This window comes from Acipenser ruthenus, chromosome 2 (genome assembly GCF_902713425.1).
Source record: "Acipenser ruthenus chromosome 2, fAciRut3.2 maternal haplotype, whole genome shotgun sequence".
NCBI lineage: Eukaryota > Metazoa > Chordata > Actinopteri > Acipenseriformes > Acipenseridae > Acipenser > Acipenser ruthenus.
Window position 1 is genome coordinate 89,806,927 of NC_081190.1, and position 21,916 is coordinate 89,828,842.

General features: G+C 41.9%; 1 protein-coding gene across 1 annotated transcript in view; it reads right to left on the reverse strand.

The window, feature by feature from the left end:
• LOC117408467 (V-type proton ATPase subunit B-like) overlaps positions 1-21,916 on the reverse strand; it is a 59,216-nt gene that overhangs the window by 33,605 nt on the left and 3,695 nt on the right. The window contains exon 2 of the mRNA XM_059003475.1: positions 310-365. Coding sequence (XP_058859458.1) covers positions 310-365 — 56 coding nt within the window. The remainder of the gene's footprint in view (positions 1-309; positions 366-21,916) is intronic.

The window sequence follows — 21,916 nt, forward strand, 5'->3', positions numbered from 1 at the left end:
GAAAACGTGTATAATGACACAGTCAGAATCTGGGCAGTTCTGGGTGACCTTTCCAAACTTCATTTCATGCGTGTTCTCAGTGTGTCCTGAGTTAATGGATATTAAACAGTCTTGGAAAACATCTAAAATGTAATTTCCTTCCCCAACAATGAAAACGGAAATGTTTGTGCCTTTGGGTTTTCCAGAACATTTTCGATAAAAAAAATAAAATAATGTAGAAAGCAGTTTTTGATGGTAGTCCTGTAATAAGCACATGTGTTGAATCCAAGACGCCCCTGAAACAGTGACTGCAGTCCAGACATTGCATACCTTCACATTGTCCAGGATGACCAGCGGCCCGTTCACAGCACACACGGTCTTGTACGCTGTGGAAAAGCGCAGAGAAGAAGTGTTAGGAAGGGACCATGCCACTGGCAACCAGCAGAGAACAATTCCATCCAGGGGTTCTTGAATATTATAAAACCACAAGAGCGAAGCTGCAGCCCATCTTCTATTTTTATAACACAATCATTAAAATGTGTAAAATAAACACCCAAATAAAAAAAAGCATATAAAAAGAGTGTCTGTACTACACATAACTAAACAATGCAAGGTGTCTGGGCGCAAGCAATGGCAATAATACCTTCCTTAAGAACCGCACATTTAAAATCATAACGTTTATTTGAAAGAGTATTGTAGGTACTAGTGTTAGATGTTTACAATCACGTATTCTACATCATATACAAACGTGCAGAAAAAAATAATTAAAGGCAACCACAGGACAAATAATAAATTTTAAAAAAGCCTGTACACATATTTTGTTATGGTATTGCATTTAAATTGTTTTAAAAAACAAAAACAAATTAAAACAGATGCCTACAGATGCCTTGACAAGACTGCACCCAGCTACCTCCAGACCCTCATCTCTCCCTACACCCCCACTCGACCTCTCCGCTCCGCCTGCACTAGAAGACTGGCTCTACCTCCTCTACGCTCCCCTGCCTCCAGAGCCCGCTCTTTCTCCACCCTCGCTCCACAGTGGTGGAATGACCTACCTACAGATGTCAGGACCGCCCAGTCCCTGACCACATTCCGGCGCCTCCTTAAGACTCACCTCTTCAGACAGCACCTGTAGAACTCCTCTGTTTTTCCCCTGGGACACTATCACCCTTCCTTAATTGCGCTTTATTTGCTCTTATCTGCCCCCTATTTTACTGCATTTAATCCTGTACTTCAGAGTACTGCAATCTGCCAAGTGTTTAATCTGTAGTATTTTGTAGTTAATCATATCTTGATGTAATTATCACTGTCACTGTTATCTGCTGTAGTATTGAATTGTATTTTGTCACACTTGTACTTGCTTGAACCAAAGTCATTGTATTTATCTTGCTCTTATTGTATTACTTGTACTGTAACACTTGAAATGTATTTGCTTAAGATTGTAAATTGCCCTGGATAAGGGTGTCTGCTAAGAAATAAATAATAATAATAATAATAATAATAATAATAATAATAATAATAATAATAATAATAATAATAATAATAATAATAAAAGGCATTCCGAGGACTCCAGAAGGACGACATTGATTAAAATAAAATACGCACCCCAACACAAACATTGGTTTGGCCCACAGTCTGCACTATTATCAGCGGTGTGTATGCAACAGAAGCCGCTGGTAGATTTCAAAAACGATTAATTAAACTTAGGCTAGGTAGTTGTTATCTTAGTACAGAGGCGCGGGAACGAATTTCAAAAAAGGAGGGGGGGGGGGCGTGTTTTTTTTTTTTTTTTTAATGATTTCTAAATGTATATAAAATAGTCGTTTTTGTGCATTTCATAATCATATATGCAGAGACCAAACCAAGTGAGTTTTATAAGGAATAACACAGTGGCATGAAATGTCAAAAAAAAAAAAAAAAAAATACTTTGTGTAGCCTAACACTAAAAACCAACAAGGTAAAGCATTAATAACTGCGTTCCAAACATATGTTACATAAAAAATGTAACGACCTCCTTGCATGTCTTATTAAAATATTGATATACTAATACAATACATTCATCTTAGGCACTGTAACGCTTTAATTCTGTTCGACAGGTCATGTCAATTCACAAGCTGAATGATTGTATACCATTGCAGTGTATTGTTTGCAATACGTAGCGGCTACATTGTAGACTATTCAAAAACGAGAAGGAAATAAATGTTTGCAACAGCTATAGAAACAATGTCCCCAAAGCTTACACTTTATTTCAAATACATTACTTTTAAAAACAGTAACAGAATGAAACACGTGTCGGGAATAAAACATCAACCCATCCTTAACTGTACATAACATAAAATTGATCTGTGTAGATTCGGCTATTCCAAACACTGATTTGCGCTCCGGTGTCATGCCTACAAAATTCCTCATAAGGGATACAACATCCAGACTGTCAAGTATGTCAAGGTGGACATGCATACAATGGCAAGATGTGTGAGTCTTTGTTGACTCATTGTGCTGCGTAACCATTTGTTAAGGCGTCTCAAACTCTGGTCTATTAATAACAATGAATAACGTTTTCTTCATATTTTTTGTTCAAAACAACTACACCCACCATTTAAAAAGGCAACGAATACTGTAGGTTACAATTTTAAAAATAAAATAAACAAAACATTTAAAATGAAATGGTCTTCCTTAACGACTGAATGTCCCTTATTGAGTTCTTACCGAAAACAAAATGTCACCTACAGAAAGCCATTAGCTAGGCTACTAAAAGAAAACCAGAAAAAAAAAATAATAATAAAAAAATAACACGAATTCCAAATAGTGCAACTGGAAATTATTGTGCGCTTTTGTATGGCAGAGATGCACGTTGCCTAGGCTATAAAAGGCACATTGAATGGATGAAGCGCACATCGAATGTATAAAGCTCATTTGATGTTAAAATTTAACATTTGATACACGAATTTAATATTTAATGCTAGTACTTATTATTTGATGCTAAAATTGAATATTCGATGCTTGCTTAAATTTAACATGTAATGAGTTGTCATTCATTATTTAATTGTTGTTACTTTCACCTCCCATACCTGCCTGGTTGTTAAGACAGCTGCTAAGGAAATAGAAAACACCTTTCTAGTCTATAGCTCCATTCTGTGATCATAACGTCATAACCAGCAGGGAGCGCAGGAATCAAATGTGTAGGCGGGAAGCAAGACAGATTTCTGATCACTGATCACAGAAAGTCCTGAGGAAAATAGTAATTTCTGAGTTTTGTAACAGACACCAAAAAAACTAAACAACAACACTGAGAGTACACTAAAAATACCTGCGGTGGTGGAGTTACTTTTTAACAATTATACACCCTGCCAGGACTGTAAAGCGACAATATGAATAAACTGCATTCAAAACATAGCACCGGTAACTGGCACTAATTTATACCGGTAGGTTTTTAGTTTTTTTCAACGGCTAAAATGAGAATCTGAATTAATTAAAAACTTAGGCACAATGCAAGCGGTATTTTTCCAAAATAAGTAGGTAGTCGATATTCGATATTTTAAAAAATAATGCCAGGGCAAATTAAACAACACGGTAGAAAAAGCTCCGATTAGGAGTTATTTTTCAGGTTTTGTTAGCACACAAATAAAGGCAATGAATGCATCTAAAACGTTTCTAATAAGTAAAATGTTGCCTGGTGAAAGCTTGAAAAGTAAGTAATTTGGGAAGTATTTGTGCTCACTATTCTCTTTATTTAATGTATGTATGGTTGTATATTTTATCTATGTTTGAACACCATATCTCTTAAGGGAGTTGATGTTTTGTAGCTATTTTTAAATTGCCCTTTAAGTTTAATTCTGAATAAAACATTGATTTATAGTAGAGTATAACTTGTTAACTTTTAACCTATGTCAATATATTTATCAATAAACAAACCATAAAACTGCTTGTGCGTTGCTTTTTACTAGTAAAAACCAAACGTTCCATATGCCACTTTTAATGTAATTAAACTAAAGAAGAAATCTTAAAAGCTCTCTATTTTTAGAGCTTATCTATCATGTACAATTTTATTGGCTTTGTAACTATTATCCATTAGGTGTGCACTTTGTCATTCGATGTGCTTTTTATCCATTCAATGCATGCACTTGCAAATTGTCAATCAATCCCATCCACCCCGCCCATTCCACCCCTTCCACATCGGGGAGATCGGTGTTCCTCCTTGTTACTGTTAACCTGTTCAGTCAATGAGAGGCTTTGGTTTTCAAACTGAAATACGGTACCTATCTTGTGCCGTCTGTAGAAATTAAAAACGGTCTTGTTGTTTTACCTGTTTAGTATGTAAAAAAGTTTTTTTTTTGTTAGTTTTTTTTTTTACAACGGTTTTTATTTTATTGTAGGCCTATTATGTTCACATGGTTGAGCTGCTAGGCCCGACAAAACGACTCAGCTACAGAACTGCACTCGACACAAAAATTGATCTAGCGAGAAGTATGCTAGAAACTAATACCAGTGATGATACCGTTTTGTACATTTTAGAGTGGCTTCAAAGTATTTTCATTAATTCAGAGGCAAGCGGAATTTATGCGAACGGCCCGTTGGTGCAGGTTTTATCTGAACTCATTTCTGAGTTACATCGTGAGTTAACAGGTGTTTTAACCAATTCGTACCCCCTCAGAAACCTGTGTCCCCTGGCGCATTGCGCATGCGTAAAATGAGATAGTCCCACAGGCCCGTCTAATTTTTCTTCTGCTCGTGTCTGAGGTAAAATACTAATGTGCACGCGCAGCAGTTGTCGGCTGCATTTTGCAATCATTTACTAACTTTTTCGACAGGACGGCGTGATTTCTTTGTGATGTGTATAGTCAGTTATATTATATTTTGCATGACTCGAGTCTTTTGAGCAGGGAGTCAAGTCGAGTCTTTTGAGCAGGGAGTCGAGTCGAGTCGAGTCCTTTGAGCAGGGAGTCGAGTCATGTGCTTTTAGCAGGGAGTCGAGTCGAGTCCTTTGAGCAGGGAATCGAGTCGAGTCGAGTCATGTCCTTTGAGCAGGGTCGAGTCACGAGTCATGTCTTTTGAGCAGGGAGTCGAGTCAAGTCACGAGTCATGTCTTTTGAGCAGGGAGTCGAGTCGAGTCACGTCCTTTGATCAGGGAGTTGAGTCATGAGTCACGTCTTTTTAGCAGGGAGTCGAGTCGAGTCCTTTGAACAGGGAGTCGAGTCGAGTCCTTTGAGCAGGGAGTCGAGTCAAGTCCTTTGAGCAGGGAGTCGAGTCAATCGAGTCCTTTGAGCAGGGAGACAAGTCAATTAGAGTCCTTTGAGCAGGGAGTCGAGTCGAGTCATTTGACGGCAATGACTCGAGTCGAGTTGAGTCATGAAAAATTGCGACTTGATTCTGAGTCGAGTCGAGTCATTGACTCGAGTCATTACAACTCTGCATTGTGGCAAAACAAAACATGTTATTCTTTACAATGCTTACCTATGCTTTACCGTGCTTTCACTGTGTTTCATTATACTTAGCTGTGCTTTGTGCATGCCAGTGTATTTTCTACTTTATTGGTTCCCTTTCTAAACCTGCTCTATGAGCTATGAGCCCGTGCCTTGCCCTCTCTCCCCCTCGGAAGGCCACTGCTTGCGCTTGACCTGTATTGATTCTGACATGTAGAAGCATCAATTCTGTAAAGGTCACGACCCCCCAGCAGGCTTTGCCAGGGCAGGGCTCCGAGCTGACACATCTGCGTGGCTCGGACCGGGGCAGCCCACTGTGCCTGTAACCTCGGCGAGCACTCAGCCCTGCCCTGCATACAGCAGATTAAACCCCCTGCCTTCTGGTTCGCTTCAAAGTTGCAAATAAATTAAAGGACCGATTGGAAAGTGTAGCTGCTCTAATTGGGCTTGGCCTTTCTTAGAGCTCTCTGTGGGGGGAGGTGGGGGGAAGGTAAGAATTGCAGATTAGGATTTTCAACTGTTTATAAAACTATTTTATTTGGAGATTCCCCCCCTCCCCTTCCTTATATTTTTTTTCCTTGAATGGAAGCACATACTGCTCGTGACGGACCTCATGGCGAACGACAGTGGCAGACTTGTTCCGTTTAGCTGTTTGCAAGCGACAGGGAAACAGAACCCTGCCTTGTTTCTCCCAGCCACCTGCATCCTGGCCATTGCCAGCACTTTGCACATGACATGGTCATGTGATCATCCAAATGGTAGCAGCCAAGGCTGTGGCTAGACAAGCAGGGTTAGAGGGTCAGAGTACAGTCACAATGGAGAAGAAAGCTTTCATTGCAAAGCATCGGAAAAAACAAACTGGGTACTTCAAATCCAATTCTTTCCCAAACATAGCTCATCATCATGGGGCTTGGACATGTACTAAAAGGGCTTTGTGGAAAGTGGTCAGTATGACAAAGACCTTGCTGGGGTATTACTGAACAGCAATACTTAAACAAATATCCTCTCTCTCTCTTTCTCTCTCTCTCTCTCTCTCTCTCTCTCTCTCTCTCTCTCTCTCTCTCTCTCTCTCTCTCTCTCTCTCTGCAGTGGTATCTGCAGGCAACCACTGGCTGCCATCTACCAATAATATAACTATTACAGTGTTTAATGTCAATGGAAACTACATATTAAAGAAAATGTGTCCCATACTGGCAGGGATGCTATAGCGAGCTATGCAAGAGATAGTTCGACTACAGTCTACAGGTAACCAGGGTCTGAGGCAGATAGGTAAGTTCCTGCTTCAAGTAATTTTAAATTAATGACATTCAGTAACATTGTGAGGTGGTGTTTGAATTAGGTGAGGTAGTGTGTGATTAGTACCAGGTGAGTGTGGTTAAATTGAATAGAAGTTGATTTGCTATTTGAATGGTTTCCACACAGTTCAGTTGTTCTTTTCCCACCCAGCTGTTATATTAATCAGGCAGGCTATTTCCGCGCCAACACGAAGCGCCAGCAAACAGAAGACCCTCAACAAAAGAGCCGGGAGTCTAGCTGTGGGAGTCCAGCGAGGGGGAGTCATCCCTCTGCATCTCCCTCCATCCCTCCCGCACACTCTCTGGTTCACTCTGGAACTGTCACTCTTCTGCTAACAAAGCTGATTTCATCTCTGCCTTTGCCTCCCACCTCTCTCGATTTCCTTGCTCTCACTGAAACCTGGCTGTCCACTGATAACACTGTAACTCCTGCCGCCCTGTCCCCTCTCTACGTCCTGTCCCATACCCTGCATCTCACTGGACGGGGAGGTGGGACTGGTCTTCTCCTCTCTCCCTCCTTACTCTTTTCTGTCCCCTCCGATCTCTCATCACTCTCTGTTAATACCTTTGAATTTCATGCTGTCCAACTAACCTCTCCCTGTGAACTCCTGCTAATTGTACTGTACCGCCCCCCTGGACCTCTCGCTCACTTTCTAGATGAACTAGATGAACTCGACTATCTACTCTCCTCCCTCCAATCTCTTAGGTGACTTCAATATCCATCTCTCCAACCCCAGCCACTCTGCCGGATTCCTCCCTCTCCTTCACTCCTTCGACTTCTGTCTCTCTCCATCACCTCCTACCCACAAAGCTGGCCGTCAACTGGACCTCACAGGGCCTGCCGCCCCTCCACCCTCTCTGTCACTCCTCTGCACCTCTCTGATCACTATTTCATCTCTTTTTCTCTGTCTCTCCCCTCTCTCCCTACTCCAACTACCCCCACTGTCACCTCCCGCCGTAACCTCTGCTCTCTCTCCCCCTCTTTCCTTGCCTCCACTGCTGTCTCTCACCTCCCTCCTATCGACTCCTTCTCACAACTCTCTGTGGACTCTGCTACCTCCACCCTCTTCTCCTTCCTCACCTCCTCCCTCGACTCCCTCTGTCCCCTCACCTCCCGACCTGCTCGCCCCTTCCCTTCCCAACCCTGGCTCTCCTCTGCGCTCCACTCCACGCAAGAATCACACTGCGATCTGCTGAAAAGAAATGGAAGAGAACCAAACTCCCTGCTGCCCTAGACATCTACCGCACTCTCCTCTCCTCCTTCTCGTCTACTCTCTCCTCTGCTAAATGTACTTATTTCCAATCTGTAATCCAAGCCTCCACTAACAACCCATGTAAACTATTCTCTACCTTCTCCTCCCTCCTAAACCCTCCCCCTCCTCCTCCCTCCTCTATCTCCTCTGATGACTTTGCCTCTTTCTTCTCTTCTAATATCTCAGATATCCGCAAACTCTTTAACACCTCTCCCTCCCCCGCACCCCCTCCTGCTCCAACTCCTACACCCACTGCATCCCCTACTAACTCACCCTCCTTTTCCACCTTCTCTCCCCTCTCAGACTCTGACCTCTCCTCCCTGCTCCAGGGTCACAAACCCGCCACGTGTGCCCTGGACCTCCTCCCCACTCACCTCTTTCAAGCTGCTGCTCCTGCTCTACTTCCCTTCATCTCCTCCCTTCTCAACACCTCTCCTTTCTGGTCTCTTTCCCTCTGCCTTCAAACAAGCCTCTATCACTCCCCTCCTCAAAAAACCTACCCTCGACCCCACCTCCCTCCAGAGCTACCATCCTGTCTCCCTCCTACCCTTCCTCTCCAAAACCCTTGAGCGAGCTGTACACCACTAGCTCTCTGCTTTCCTGTCCAACCACTCTCTGTTCGACCCTCTCCAATCTTGCTTCCGCTCTGCTCACTCCACTGAAACCACCCTCCTGTCTGTCACCAACTCACTAAACTCTGCCCGAGCTGCATCTCTCTCCTCTGTCCTAATTCTCCTCGACCTCTCTGCTGCCTTTGACACTGTCGATCACTCTATTCTACTATCCTCTCTCGCTGACCTGGGAATCTCTGGCACTGCTCTGGCCTGGTTCTCCTCCTACCTCTCCAACCGCATTTACCAGGTAAACTGGCGTGGAGCAACCTCCACACCTCGCCCTCTCTCAACAGGAGTCCCACAAGGGTCAGTCTTGGGTCCTCTCCTGTTCTCTCTCTACACCCGCTCCCTGGGCCCCCTCATCGCATCCTATGGTTTCTGATACCATTTCTATGATGATGATGCTCAGATTTTCCTCTCCTTCCCCACCTCTGACTCCACCATCCCCTCCCGTATCTCTACCTGTCTGTCTTCTATCTTCTCCTGGATGCACTCGCATCATCTCAAACTCAACCTCTCTAAAGCTGACCTCCTTTTCTTTCCCTCCTCCTCCTCCCCCTCCTCTGATCTCTTTATCTCTGTTCCTCTGGAATCTACCACACTCTCTCCCTCTTCCTCCACTAAGAACCTCGGAGTCACCCTGGACCCCTGCCTCTCTTATTCCCAGCACATCTCCACTCTGGCACGCACTTGCCGATTCTTCCTGAGCAACATCCGTAGAATCTGACCCATCCTCACCAACTACGCAACCCAGCTCCTGGTCCAGGCCTTGGTACTCTCCCGCCTAGACTATTGCAACTCCCTCCTGGCTGGCCTCCCTGCGTCCGACACCCGTCCGCTCCAGCTCATCCAGAACTCCGCTGCTCGCCTGGTGTTCTCTCTGCCTCGCTTCTCTCACGCAACTCCACTGCTCCGCTCACTCCACTGGCTCCTGATCACCACTCTCAAGACTCTTGTACTAGCCTACAGATGCCTTGACCAGACTGCACCCAGCTACCTCCAGACCCTCATCTCTCCCTACACCCCCACTCAACCTCTCCGCTCCTCCTGCACTAGAAGACTGGCTCTACCTCCTTTACGCTCCCCCTGCCTCCAGAGCCCGCTCCTTCTCCACTCTTGCCCCGCAGTGGTGGAATGACCTTCCTACAGATGTCAGGACTGCCCAGTCCCTGACCACCCTCCGTCGCCTCCTCAAGACTCACCTCTTCAGACAGCACCACCTGGACACTTATCACTCTTCCTTAAATGCGCTTTACTTGCTCTTATTTGCCCCATATTTTACTGCATTTAATTAGATTACTGTAACCTGTCAAGTGTTATTTAATCTGTAGTATTTTGTATTTATATCCTGATGTAACTATCACTGACACTGTTATCTGCTCCATTATTGAATCGTATTTTGTCATACTTGTACTTGCTAGAACCAAAGTCATTGTATTTATCTTGCTCTTAATTGTATTATTACTTGTACTGTGATTCTTGAAATGTATTTGTTTACGACTGTAAGTCTCCCTGGATAAGGGTGTCTGCTAAGAAATAAATAATAATAATAATAATAGCATTACATTTACTGCACAGATGGCAGAATATTGCTGCAATTAGACACAGAGTCAGTCAAACCTAAAGTAAGCAGGTGTTGTGTAATTGGAAAAGAGGTAAAAAACTTTGAACTCAAATCCCAACCCCTGTCCTGATTCCCTGTCCTCTCTCGTAACCACAAGGCTACTCCTCCTCCCTTGGTGCTGCCCTCTCCCAGGCTGCAGGGTGTTACTGTGGGTCACATGAAGCAGACACTCTAAGAAAGGAAGTCTTTATACAGTGTGACACTTCAGATTAATTCCACAATCTTATCTGATCACCACATCCAATTCAATTAGTCCAAATTAGTCCTGCTCTCCCAGCCACCAGGAGCTTTTAACATCTCAGCAATCAGCACAGCAGATTTTGGTTCCTTCACACATCTGGACACATTGAGAAGAGCTCTTTGAGGTTTAGGTTTCAAAAAACATTTTTTTCCCCTTTTTTTAACCATATGAAAGCAAAACACTGCAGGTTAGCTAAACCTAGCTAAGCACAGTGATCTTAAATTACAGTAAAAAAAATACATCTTCCTACAGAGTAATATTTTAAGTGCTTTATAAAAAAAATAAAAAGCTGTTGGATTGATTTTTAGCTGTGTATAGTATGTGCTTGCTTCCAAGACCAAAATGAGCTGTGATCAGCAGCAGCCTCTCCCAGGGCTATCCCGACCCCCCCTCCCCCCATCCCCTCGTCCCCCTGTCCCCCCTGTGGTGCTTTAATCACAGCTGACACTTTTCACTCTAATTGGTCCTAACACCCAGATGGACGGTCCTTTATTTGCTGCTACTAAAAAATCGCAATGTCCGTTTTCACAGGGAACTGGGCAGCCTTGATTTGTTGGTTATAGATACAGACGCTGTAAACACCCTAGGCTTTGGCCCAACAGTTTCAAGAGGCTTTTGTTAACACGTTTGCTCAAAAGAGCTGGATAAAAAAGCTCCCCCACCCCCTACCTCTCACTCCCCTCCCTATCCTCTCGCCCCTCCGCACTTGACAAAGGGGAGGGAGGAATGGAGGTGTGGGGTCAGCGGAAGTGGGTTAGCTGGTAATTGGAGTGTGAGAGGGGGGAGCCTGCAGCCCCAAAGAGACCATTCACTGACTGGATGTAGCTCCTGTGTGGTCAGCCCCAAGAGGCAAATAGGCTCCAACACCCTGGGCTTCCTAATGAGGGCAACTGCAACTCCGAGGTCTTGTGTTTGTCTGTGTTATTATTCCACCAGTCTATTGGTGGATAAAGCTACTCGAAAGCACCCCACAACATACCCCCAACCCACCCGCCCACCCACCCAAGAACAATGTAACCCTTTAAATTAATACAGATTTGATAAAAACAGATATTAAAAACGAGATACAGAATTAGGTTTTAATTGTAAAATTAGAAACACTAAGATAAAAAGCTAGCTTGTAGAAATAGAGCTATTAAATGAGTCTAAAACAAAAATGTAATACAACACACATACACACACACACACATGCACACACACACACACACTCACACCCTCACGCACGCACGTACACACACACACACACACACACACATACACGCTTGTTTATAGTGTTCCTAAGGACTTTGCATTGACTCCCACATGATGTAGGTTTGGGATCCTGTAAGTTGCCCAAGTTTTGAGATCAATCAGCTGCTAGAATCAGACAAGCATTGATGTGCCGAGTGACCTTATCATGTTCATAAAATGCTCCTGTGTTGTAATGATCTAGATGCACTATTGTAAACACCAGGAATGGGGATCAACACATACAAGATGGGGCTAAAATAAATACTCATTACTACACTGAACGTTTATTTGCGGTGTTCAAAATAAATGTTTTGTGAGGTTTTTCTGTTTTGATCCCGTAAGAAGTAAAAATGATCCCCCACACACAAAACCGAATTTAAAAAAAATATATAGAACAAGCATTGTAAATAGAGCTACAGAGAACACGTTCGGTCTGGAATTCGAGCAAACCCTTGAGAGTTCCGACTGGAATTCGAGCAAGCCCTTGAGAGTTCCGACTGGAATTCGAGCAAGCCCTTGAGAGTTTGGTCTGGAATTCGAGCAAGCCCTTGAGAGCTCCGACTGGAATTCGAGCAAGCCCTTGAGAGTTCCGACTGGAATTCGAGCAAGCCCTTGAGAGTTCCGACTGGAATTCGAGCAAGCCCTTGAGAGTTCCGACTGGAATTCGAGCAAGCCCTTGAGAGTTTGGTCTGGAATTCGAGCAAGCCCTTGAGAGCTCCGACTGGAATTCGAGCAAGCCCTTGAGAGTTCCAACTGGAATTCGAGCAAGCCCTTGAGAGTTCCGACTGGAATTCGAGCAAGCCCTTGAGAGTTCCGACTGGAATTCGAGCAAGCCCTTGAGAGTTCCGACTGGAATTCGAGCAAGCCCTTGAGAGTTTGTACAAAGTTCTCAAGCTTTGGCGCTATTCCTAAAAAAGGCTCATATGGAGCTTGCATCTCAAATTCAAATCTGAAGCTGTATAAACTGTGCCGCTCAACTACTATTTTCACTGCATCCTTAGCTCATCTGCATTCAGGAAGTTGACACACACTGGTAGGGAACACTATTTTTTTTCTCTAACATACGCAAAAATAAACAGGCTTCCTATCTTAACAGGCAGGTTTGCTTTCTCGCTCTACAGTTTTTAATAAATAAAAAAGACATTACCTCAGATTGGTAACTCATTACTAACTAATTTATGCTAATGATTAGTATTAAATACATAACACTTGAATGTATTTGTATTTATATGTATTTGTATTTGTATTTGCATGCGATTGTAAGTCGCCCTGGATAAGGGCGTCTGCTAAGAAATAAATAATAATAATAATAATAATAATAATTATCTAATGATAATGATTAAGATCTAAAAGTGTGACTTTTGACTATTGGAATCAATAAGAGAAACTTCTGCATTTTTTTTGCGTGCGCTCTTTCACGCAGGAACGTCATTTATTTTCCTTACATGACCATCTAATAATGTGGTATTGCAGTACTGGATTGAATTTATTTCTTGCATGACTGTATTATAGGCTTAACTACTGCAGATATCTAAAATAATTTCTCTAGCTTTTTAAAATCATACTATTCCTTATGAAGTGTACATGAAAAACCGACTTGTTTGGTGGTTCAATCAATAGATTTGTATTTCGGTAGACTAAATTAAATTCCTCTCTGCTTGTCTGAGCAATGTAATGAGGTAGAAACAGTTTGTAATACTGAGAGAGAAGCGATATTGGTAAATTGCATGTGGTAGCCACTGAGAGAGGTAATCAGTATGGAACCAGAGGTGCTGGAATCAGGTCATTAAATAATCCAATCCCACATAGTGTAAAGCACTGGGGTGTCTGTGATTTTTATCTGTTTTTAACTCAAATCCCCATAGACTATCATTGAGCTCGAAAGGGGCCTGTTTGTGAACGGTATGAAGCATGTTTGTGGGTCCAACACTCCTGTGAATCCTGTGCAGCTCTAGTTTAAAGCACTGTGCTTGTAAGCTGAAGTAAGAGCTTGTTCAACAAATAATAAAAGATCAAGAGCTGCCTACATTGCAATAATTCAAGGGTTATTTTTCCGTTCTTTAAAACAACACAATGAAGCTGCCAGGATGATAGAAGTTGCTGCAATTGTGAAGTACTTATTTATTTTATACATTTTTCGAAGTATAATAAAAATACGTACTTATATGGGACTGATTGAACAGGAATAATAATGAACTATTATTGAGGTTGAGTCTATTAAATACGATTTTGCTTAAAACCTTGACACCTTGTACAATAGTGAGTGTGCTGTGCAAATTTAACTGTGACTTTCTTGAACTTCCTGGAAGAAAACATAATTGGTATGCATAACTCAATAATTGTGTATCGTGACCACTGATTTTTCCTGACAATGCAACTGACTATACAAACCTGGAACCCATAGCCCCCAGCTAGCTCGAAAAACTACACTGAACCAAAGGTTAATTATTTTTTTTTATATAGTTCCGCTGCATTGAAGTTACCATCTGGCAATCACAGATGGACATGTTCGTATTCTCAATAGCAATGAACATTTAACAATTGTTGTGATGATTGAATGTGAAATGTCATGCTGTATAAAGGAATGTGAGGAGCAATTTCTCATACACGTGGAAAACCTTACTGCTATAAACATTATTATTATTATTATTATTATTATTATTATTATTATTATTATATTTATTTATTTATTTATTTATTTATTTATTTATTTATTTATAATGGGAAATTAAAATTGTGAAAAGACAGAGTGGTCTATTCAGTCAATCAAAACTGTAGCAGATCTTTATACCACCAACGTTTAAATAATAAAATAGGTCCAAACCATTAATTGTACTTACTATTATAGAGTACCCTAAAGAGACTCACACACTGCGTTAGAGACCCCTTCTTTTAATGGATGTGTTTACATCTGCCTACATTTAGATCAAATGAAAACACACTAGAATCCTACATTTTTTATGAATTAAAAAGTAGGAGCCTTAAAAATGCAGTTAGTTGTTTATTTCTAGTTTTACACAGTATTGTTTTCGAGGGCAAACACAGGTAAACGGAGTCTGCCCATTTCTCATTTGGGGAATAAAGTGTTTACTCGCTCCCACTCTCCTGTGATAAGCAAATCCTGGCTCTACCATATTTCAATGTATTATATAAAGTGACTTGTGCGAATTTAATGATGGGCAGAATCTCTTTAACCTGATTAAGCTTTAACCCACAATTCGTTGACGTGCACCTAATCTACTAAGGGCATCTCTGCCCACCCTTCATGCCTACCATGCCACTGCCCGGCCCGGAACACCAAAAGGGTTAGTTCACCATTTTTCTTTTTTTTTTTTACCACTACACCACTGGTTTTGCAGCATTACATTGACAGTGTCTTTTCTTTTATTTATTTGCTTAAATGCTCCCCACTGATCAACCCCTCAAGTCTTTGGATGTGACAGTAGATCTGGGAGCCCAGGCAGGAATTAGGTTAATTAAATCAATTACTTCTGATTGGGTAAGTCTGATGCATCTGCAGATAAGGCTGACAGGCTCAGTGAATACCCCCCACCCCCCCCACCCCTCTACCCCCGCTCCAGGGTCACTGCCCTTTTCATTAACACATAGTACTTAATCTGTTTAGCAAACACTTTCACAGCTTCCCGAGGTACAGGTCTATTACCGTACCATACCATACCATACCATACCATACCATACCATACCATACCGTACCATACCATGCCGTGCCATGCCATACAGTACCATACCGTACCATGCCATGCCATGCCATGCCATACAGTACCATACCGTACCATGCCATGCCATACAGTACCATACCATACCGTACCATACCATGCCATACCATACCATACCGTACCATACCATGCTATGCCATGCCATACCGTACCATAGCATACCGTACCATACCATGCCATACCATACCATGCCATACCATACCATACCATGCCATGCCATGCCATACCGTACCATACCATACAATGCCATCCCATGCCATGCCATACCATGCAATACCACACAAGTTTCATTTTTATAGCACACTTCAGGATCAAGCATCAAAAGATGTGTTACAAAAAATATAACAGACTTAAAAAAATATATAACACACTATCCCATACTATTTCCATGTCTAACACTGCCATGTCTATCTGTAACCCAGTATCTCTTGACGTGGTTTTCACTGGAAGAATGTTTTTTTGTTTTCCCAATACGATGTTATTCTCTGTCTGAATGCTGCCAGGATAAAGCAGCAGCAAGTCTCTGACTTTCTGAAAACAATCATCTGTAGAAACACACAACACAGACACACACACACCATTGCCCATTCACAAACACAAACAGATGACCTAAACTGTTTTAAACTATTTTAAACTGCCCCACACAGCATTTAGGCAAAGTTAACCCATTCCCACTGACTTGTGCAAGCAATGTATTTCTGGATCCTGACACTACAAACCCAGACTAAAATCACAGAAACATAGGGTCTCCACTCTGCTCAGGACATACATACAGGAGGCCTGTATTAAATCAAAATGACGGTGGCACCATTCCCAAGCTATTGAACTCCGGTAATCCTGACCAGCAGGGGTTGCTGAAGTATGGCGGGGTGAACTACTCCTAGTCAATTTTACTTCTCATCCAATGCAGGCCAAGATCAGCAACTGTACACATGTGTTTCAAACCACTCTGGTACTGGGGACCCCAGCTAAACCAATATTTGGATTGGACTGGGGGAACAGAACTGGCAGTAGGCACAGGTGTCGTTGTCCATCCATCAACAGTCCAAAGCACCTTTGACCATTGTTAGAGGTATTCTTACTTCAACACATCCTTGAAGTCCCGATTTTAAGAGTGACCTTTGTACTGTTGATTTGATGGACAACGACACCTGTGGCTTCTGCCAGTTCTGTTGTCAATTCAACGCTTGTCTTCATTCTATTCCTTAGGGATATTATCTTCAAATATTGCTCATCTTTGTTAGACAGCTTTTTGGGTCTTCCAGTCCTGGGTTTGTCAATTACAAACTTGTTGATTGTGTTTTGGATACCACACCTTGAAAATCAAGTGAAGCAAGCTATTTCACTCAATGTTTTTCCTTCTTTATGCAAGTCAAGGTTGTTATAATAGTAGAAAACACTAGTGGAGGCTTTGAGGAAATTGTTGATTTCCATAATGCACCAGAGTAGAAAAATGCAACATGTCTAAGACTTTTGCACAACAGTATATATATATATATATATATATATATATATATATATATATATATATATATATATATATATATATAAAGCAACAGCTCTGACCATGTCCGTAACTAGCTATGAGGACACCGAGGTCGTGTCCTCAGTTGTTATTTTGCATCATCAAATTTTCTCTATTGGTTTGCCGTGTAACATAAATTTGGAGGTTGAATAGTAAATACCAAGCAGTCATATAAATACTGCCAGCTGTAGCTTCAAACCTAAGTTTGGCCTCAGTACAATGTGAGCTCTGGATACGACGTTGGCCCTGACCTTTACCCTGTGAAGGTATGGTACTCCTCTGAAAAGCTGCAGCTGGAAAATGGAGGTAGCGCCAAAATGGAGTCTGGTTTATGAAACAACACCTCCACCTTTCAGAGCTGAATTTAATAAACCTCTCTCAGAATGATGTCAAGGCCACTCCAACACAGTTGAGCTGTAAATATAATTACTACATTGTGCTAACGGCATGTCATTTCAGATACATTTGGGTGATATTCTTGTACGCATTAGACTTTCTGTTATAAATTATCTCAATTTAGTGACTCAGCTTGAACATGATATAATAATAATCTTTATATAGCGCCTTTCATAGTGGACCACCTTCACAAAGCACTTTACAAGATACGAGACTAGGGTGTGTGAACAATGCATCAGCTGCAGAGTCACTTACGTCTCACCCGAAAGACGGAGCACAAGTAGGTTAAGTGACTTGCTCAGAGTCACAAAGTGAGTCAGTGGCTAAGCTGGGATTTGAACCAGGGACCTGCTGGTTACAAGCCTGTTTCTTTAACCACTGGATCACACAGCTTCCTATCACAGAACATGAGTGGAACACACAGCCTGATTGGCTGGCAAGCTACTGTAGGACTATAATTACACGAGGGAAAGGGGTTGGGTAGGGTGTGGTGGGTGGATGGGAAGTGTCTAAGTATTAAAGTAGTCCTGAATGTGTGAGGGGTTAAGCCTCCCAATTAAGACAATTAATGGTTTTAGCTAAGAAAAGGAAATGAACAAAAAAAGGAAGAAGAAATTGCCTGGAAGAAGAAACTATCTGGGTGGGCAGAAAGAAAGAAAGAAAGAAAGAAAGAAAGAAAGAAAGAAAGAAAGAAAGAAAGCTAGCTAGCTAGCTCCCTTCCTCGTTCAGTCCCCTTTCAGTCCCCTCCTGAATTCACAGTTCCTGTCTGTTCCTGTCACGGTCAGGGTGTCCAGCTGGACTGACTATCTCACCCTCAACAGACACTAACAACTCGAACATGCTCACAAAGAGGCCGACCACACCAGGGCTTTGTCAGGTCTAATCAGGCCTTGACAACCGAATGGGGGTGTGGATCTGGGGCTCTGGCTACTGCAGCATGGGGAGTGAACAGAGCTTGGCTGGGGTAGGACCGTGGTATATTGAAATCCAAGTAATTAGAGGTTTCTCTGCAGGGCCCGGGAAACTTTAACTCTGGTTAAACTCTTTAGCGAAAGACTGCCCTAGGGTAATTAATTAAATAGTTTCAGTGACTCTTTCCTATACTGGTGGAGCGCTTTGCCGTGCTGAGTATTATACTAGACATGAAACTTTAAAAGCTCATATTTCAGAAGTGTGATTATAGTTCTCCATAGTCCTTTCAATAATTACTGGTTCATTACTTCTTAGCTGGGTTTTGCATAGTAAAAGTACAGCAAAGTGTAATAAAGCATAGTAAAAGCATGGTAAAGCATAGGTTAGCATTGTAAAGCACAGAGAGATATGGTAAAGCATATTAAAAACATGGTAAACACTGTGGCAAACTTCTAAAAGGGAATAAGAACAGCTTGGTGAACCAATGTAGTTTTTATTTGCAGAGCAGTGTTCTGGTATGCACAAGACTTTGCAGAGGTCACAGCCTGCCTCCCCCCATGCAGGCAGCCCAGCTGTGTTTCAGTGTCGACCCTAACTTTAGACTTCAGCTGCAACCCCCCCCACCCCCAATGCAATGCAGGCTGCCTGGTGCTTTGTCAATAGCTCTGCAGGGAGGCATGCTCTCAGCCCCTAATTATGTCCTGCATTGCTGGGTTCCCATCCACACCTGCATGGTCATGTGGTCAGCGGCTGGGAGCGGAGGGTCAGGGGAGAGTGGAGGGGTGAAGGGAGGCTAGCTCAAGCGAAAACCAAGATAATTAACGGTGAAAAAAGACTAATTGCAGGAGAACCTTGAGCCAACACGCTGAAAAGAATTCTTCTGGTATAGTGAATGTGTCATCCATGTGAGTAATTCTTAAACATGTAAAAGTGAGAGATGTAAAAGTCCACTAACAGTCAACATATTAATTGCTGGTGCACACATTCAGTGCTTTTAAATGCTTCTTTCATGCCTTTGCATGCCTGTGTCCCCTAGTGATGGGCTGGGAAGCAGGGGTCAAGAGCACTGAGAAATGCTATAGACCTATGCTACCCAGCCCAACAACAGGAATCATACATAGTCCTTACACTCATCTAGATTAGCCAGCATATGTTGTACAACTGTCTTAAGCATGCACGTATCTACACTGTGCCTGCTCAAGCAGTATGTCTGTAGAAACCAAGTTTGTAACCAACTGTGGAAATTGCATCTGCAATTCTACTGCTAGGCATTGAGTGAATGATGGATGGAAGGACTTGTATTATAGCCTATATTACACAACAACTGCACACTGCTCTCCAATTTTATGGTGGTCATCTATTCTGTTGTTACTAAATAACGGAACAGCAAATAAAGTATGTTTAAAGAATGACACTAATTAATGACAGGTGTTCTAAAACCAGTGTGTACTGATTAAATGCAACTCTTTCAGTGGCCTGCAATGATTATTGCAGACAAACAGAGGTAAATAAATAAATTAATAACTTTAAAGACAGTCCTCTAGCTTTAATGACTGGAGTTCCATTAGTTCCTCTTAACATGCCCCACAACATCGGCATTATCCTTTAATATATATTTGAAACTAAAATCAAGCATTTTGGGACCATCTTTTTAATAATCATTGAGTTAATATGTTTATACCAGAAGCGTGGCTATATCTAGCGTGGGATCCATTTGTGTTATTCCACTCGAGTGGGATAACATGCTTACCGGGACTAGTTTCAAATGTGTCTTTGCTTACATTCCAATCCAGTGGTGTTCTGCTGAAATTCAGGAAGGAGCACAAGGTTCTATCTTAAAAGACTGTAGTGAAGAGGCCATAAACAGGGTTCAAAATGAATCTGCATCGAAGCATAATCTGTTGAAAATGAAAGTAACGATCTGCCAGGTAAAATAAGCTCTGAATTCATTTATTTAATATAAAAAATGTACACGTTACTGCTATTTATTTTAAATATATACGTGGTAAAAAAAAATTAAAAAAAACAGAATATTGAATGATCGTTTGTGGTACACGGTTTTTATTCACCTTAGGAGGATGTCCTTACATAAACTGGGAAATCCTCCTGCAATGAATTAAAACCATGTACCACGAACGATCATTCAGTATCCTCTATCTAATCTATGATACCGACTTCCCTGTAAATTCTTTGTATTTGAATTAGAACATAAGAACATAAGGAAGTTTACAAATGAGAGGAGGCCATTCAGCCCATCTTGCTCGTTTGGTTGTTAGTAGCTTATTTATCCCAGAATCTCATCAAGCAGCTTCTTGGAGGATCCCAGGGAGTCAGCTTCAACAACATTACTGGGGAGTTGGTTCCAGACCCTCACAATTCTCTGTGTAAAAAAGTGCCTCCTATCTTCTGTTCTGAATGCCCCTTTATCTAATCTCCATTTGTGACCCCTGGTCCTTCAGGTTACCCTCTGTTACTGACAATCTTTCCGCACACCATAAAGCACAATCAATTACTGTTACAGATATTAAAATGTAGGAATTCAAATGTAAAATAACAATCTTTGCATATTAAAAAGGCATAATAAACAAACTAATTTACTGAAGGAGTTGGCTTCCCTTAATAAAATTGAGTAGTTTTTAGTAAAAGCCCCACCGTAAAAAGAAAAATCAAACTTAACATTGTGATCGTTAAGGAATAGCATCCCAACTGAGTGGCCTGCAAATACAAAAGCGTGGGGTCACAAGTTTCGGGAGCCCCTCTCAGTTTGTGGGACCCCCACTCACCCCTCAGGCTGAGCTTCCAAGCACAGATGTGAAGTGAGGTCACAGCCCCCGCTGGTGAAGGGCAGTGGAGTGTGAAGCAGATCTCAGTGCGTAGGATTATACTGAGGTGCCCAGGTTTGCCATATTGTGGTGATTATAGGGTTGCAGTTAGTTTTACCGTTTAGGCTAGGCTACTGCCTCCATTCCAGTACCCTGAGTTATATAAGAAGTTGCAAGCAGTTTACAAGCCTTCATTCCCTATTGTGCTGCAGGAAAGCGCTGTGCGTTTTCTTATTTGTGCAATGTTATTTCAATGCATAGATGACAGTGCACTGCACAACGCATGCTTTCAAGTGAAATAACTGTAACCTTCAAAATGGGAAGTGCACATCCAGACACATAATTCACATGAGGCAGTGACCCCTGCAATAACAACAGCTCCAGATAAGCTATATCTATCTCCTGCTTTTTCTTTATTAGGATTTGTGAAAGCTACTTTTAAAAACCCACCTGGATTCATTATGAATCTGTAGCCATTTTTAAAGTTATATACAGAACTAGAAAAGACCGAGCCATGCATGCACAGGGTCGGCTCCAGGCTTTTGTGGGCCCCGGGCAATGGACCTCCAGTTTACACTTTACTGTACAGTGTGAAAATACTAAAATATAATTTTTAAATAAAACTAAATTATTTTAGCTAATTTTCTTTTTTCTTACTGTAGCCTACTTAGTACACAATTAACAGAAAACAGAACCCACATGTTATTACAGAAATAATATATTTATGTATGAAATTCTACTGGAATTCTTTGGCAGGTTGTCCAAAGCATGGTTCTTGAGCCTTATATGGCTTGTGGAGCGTCACAATATGGCTTTCTGAAGTGAAGGTTAGACATTCATTATTTTGTGGTAGCAGGCAAGTCAAAGT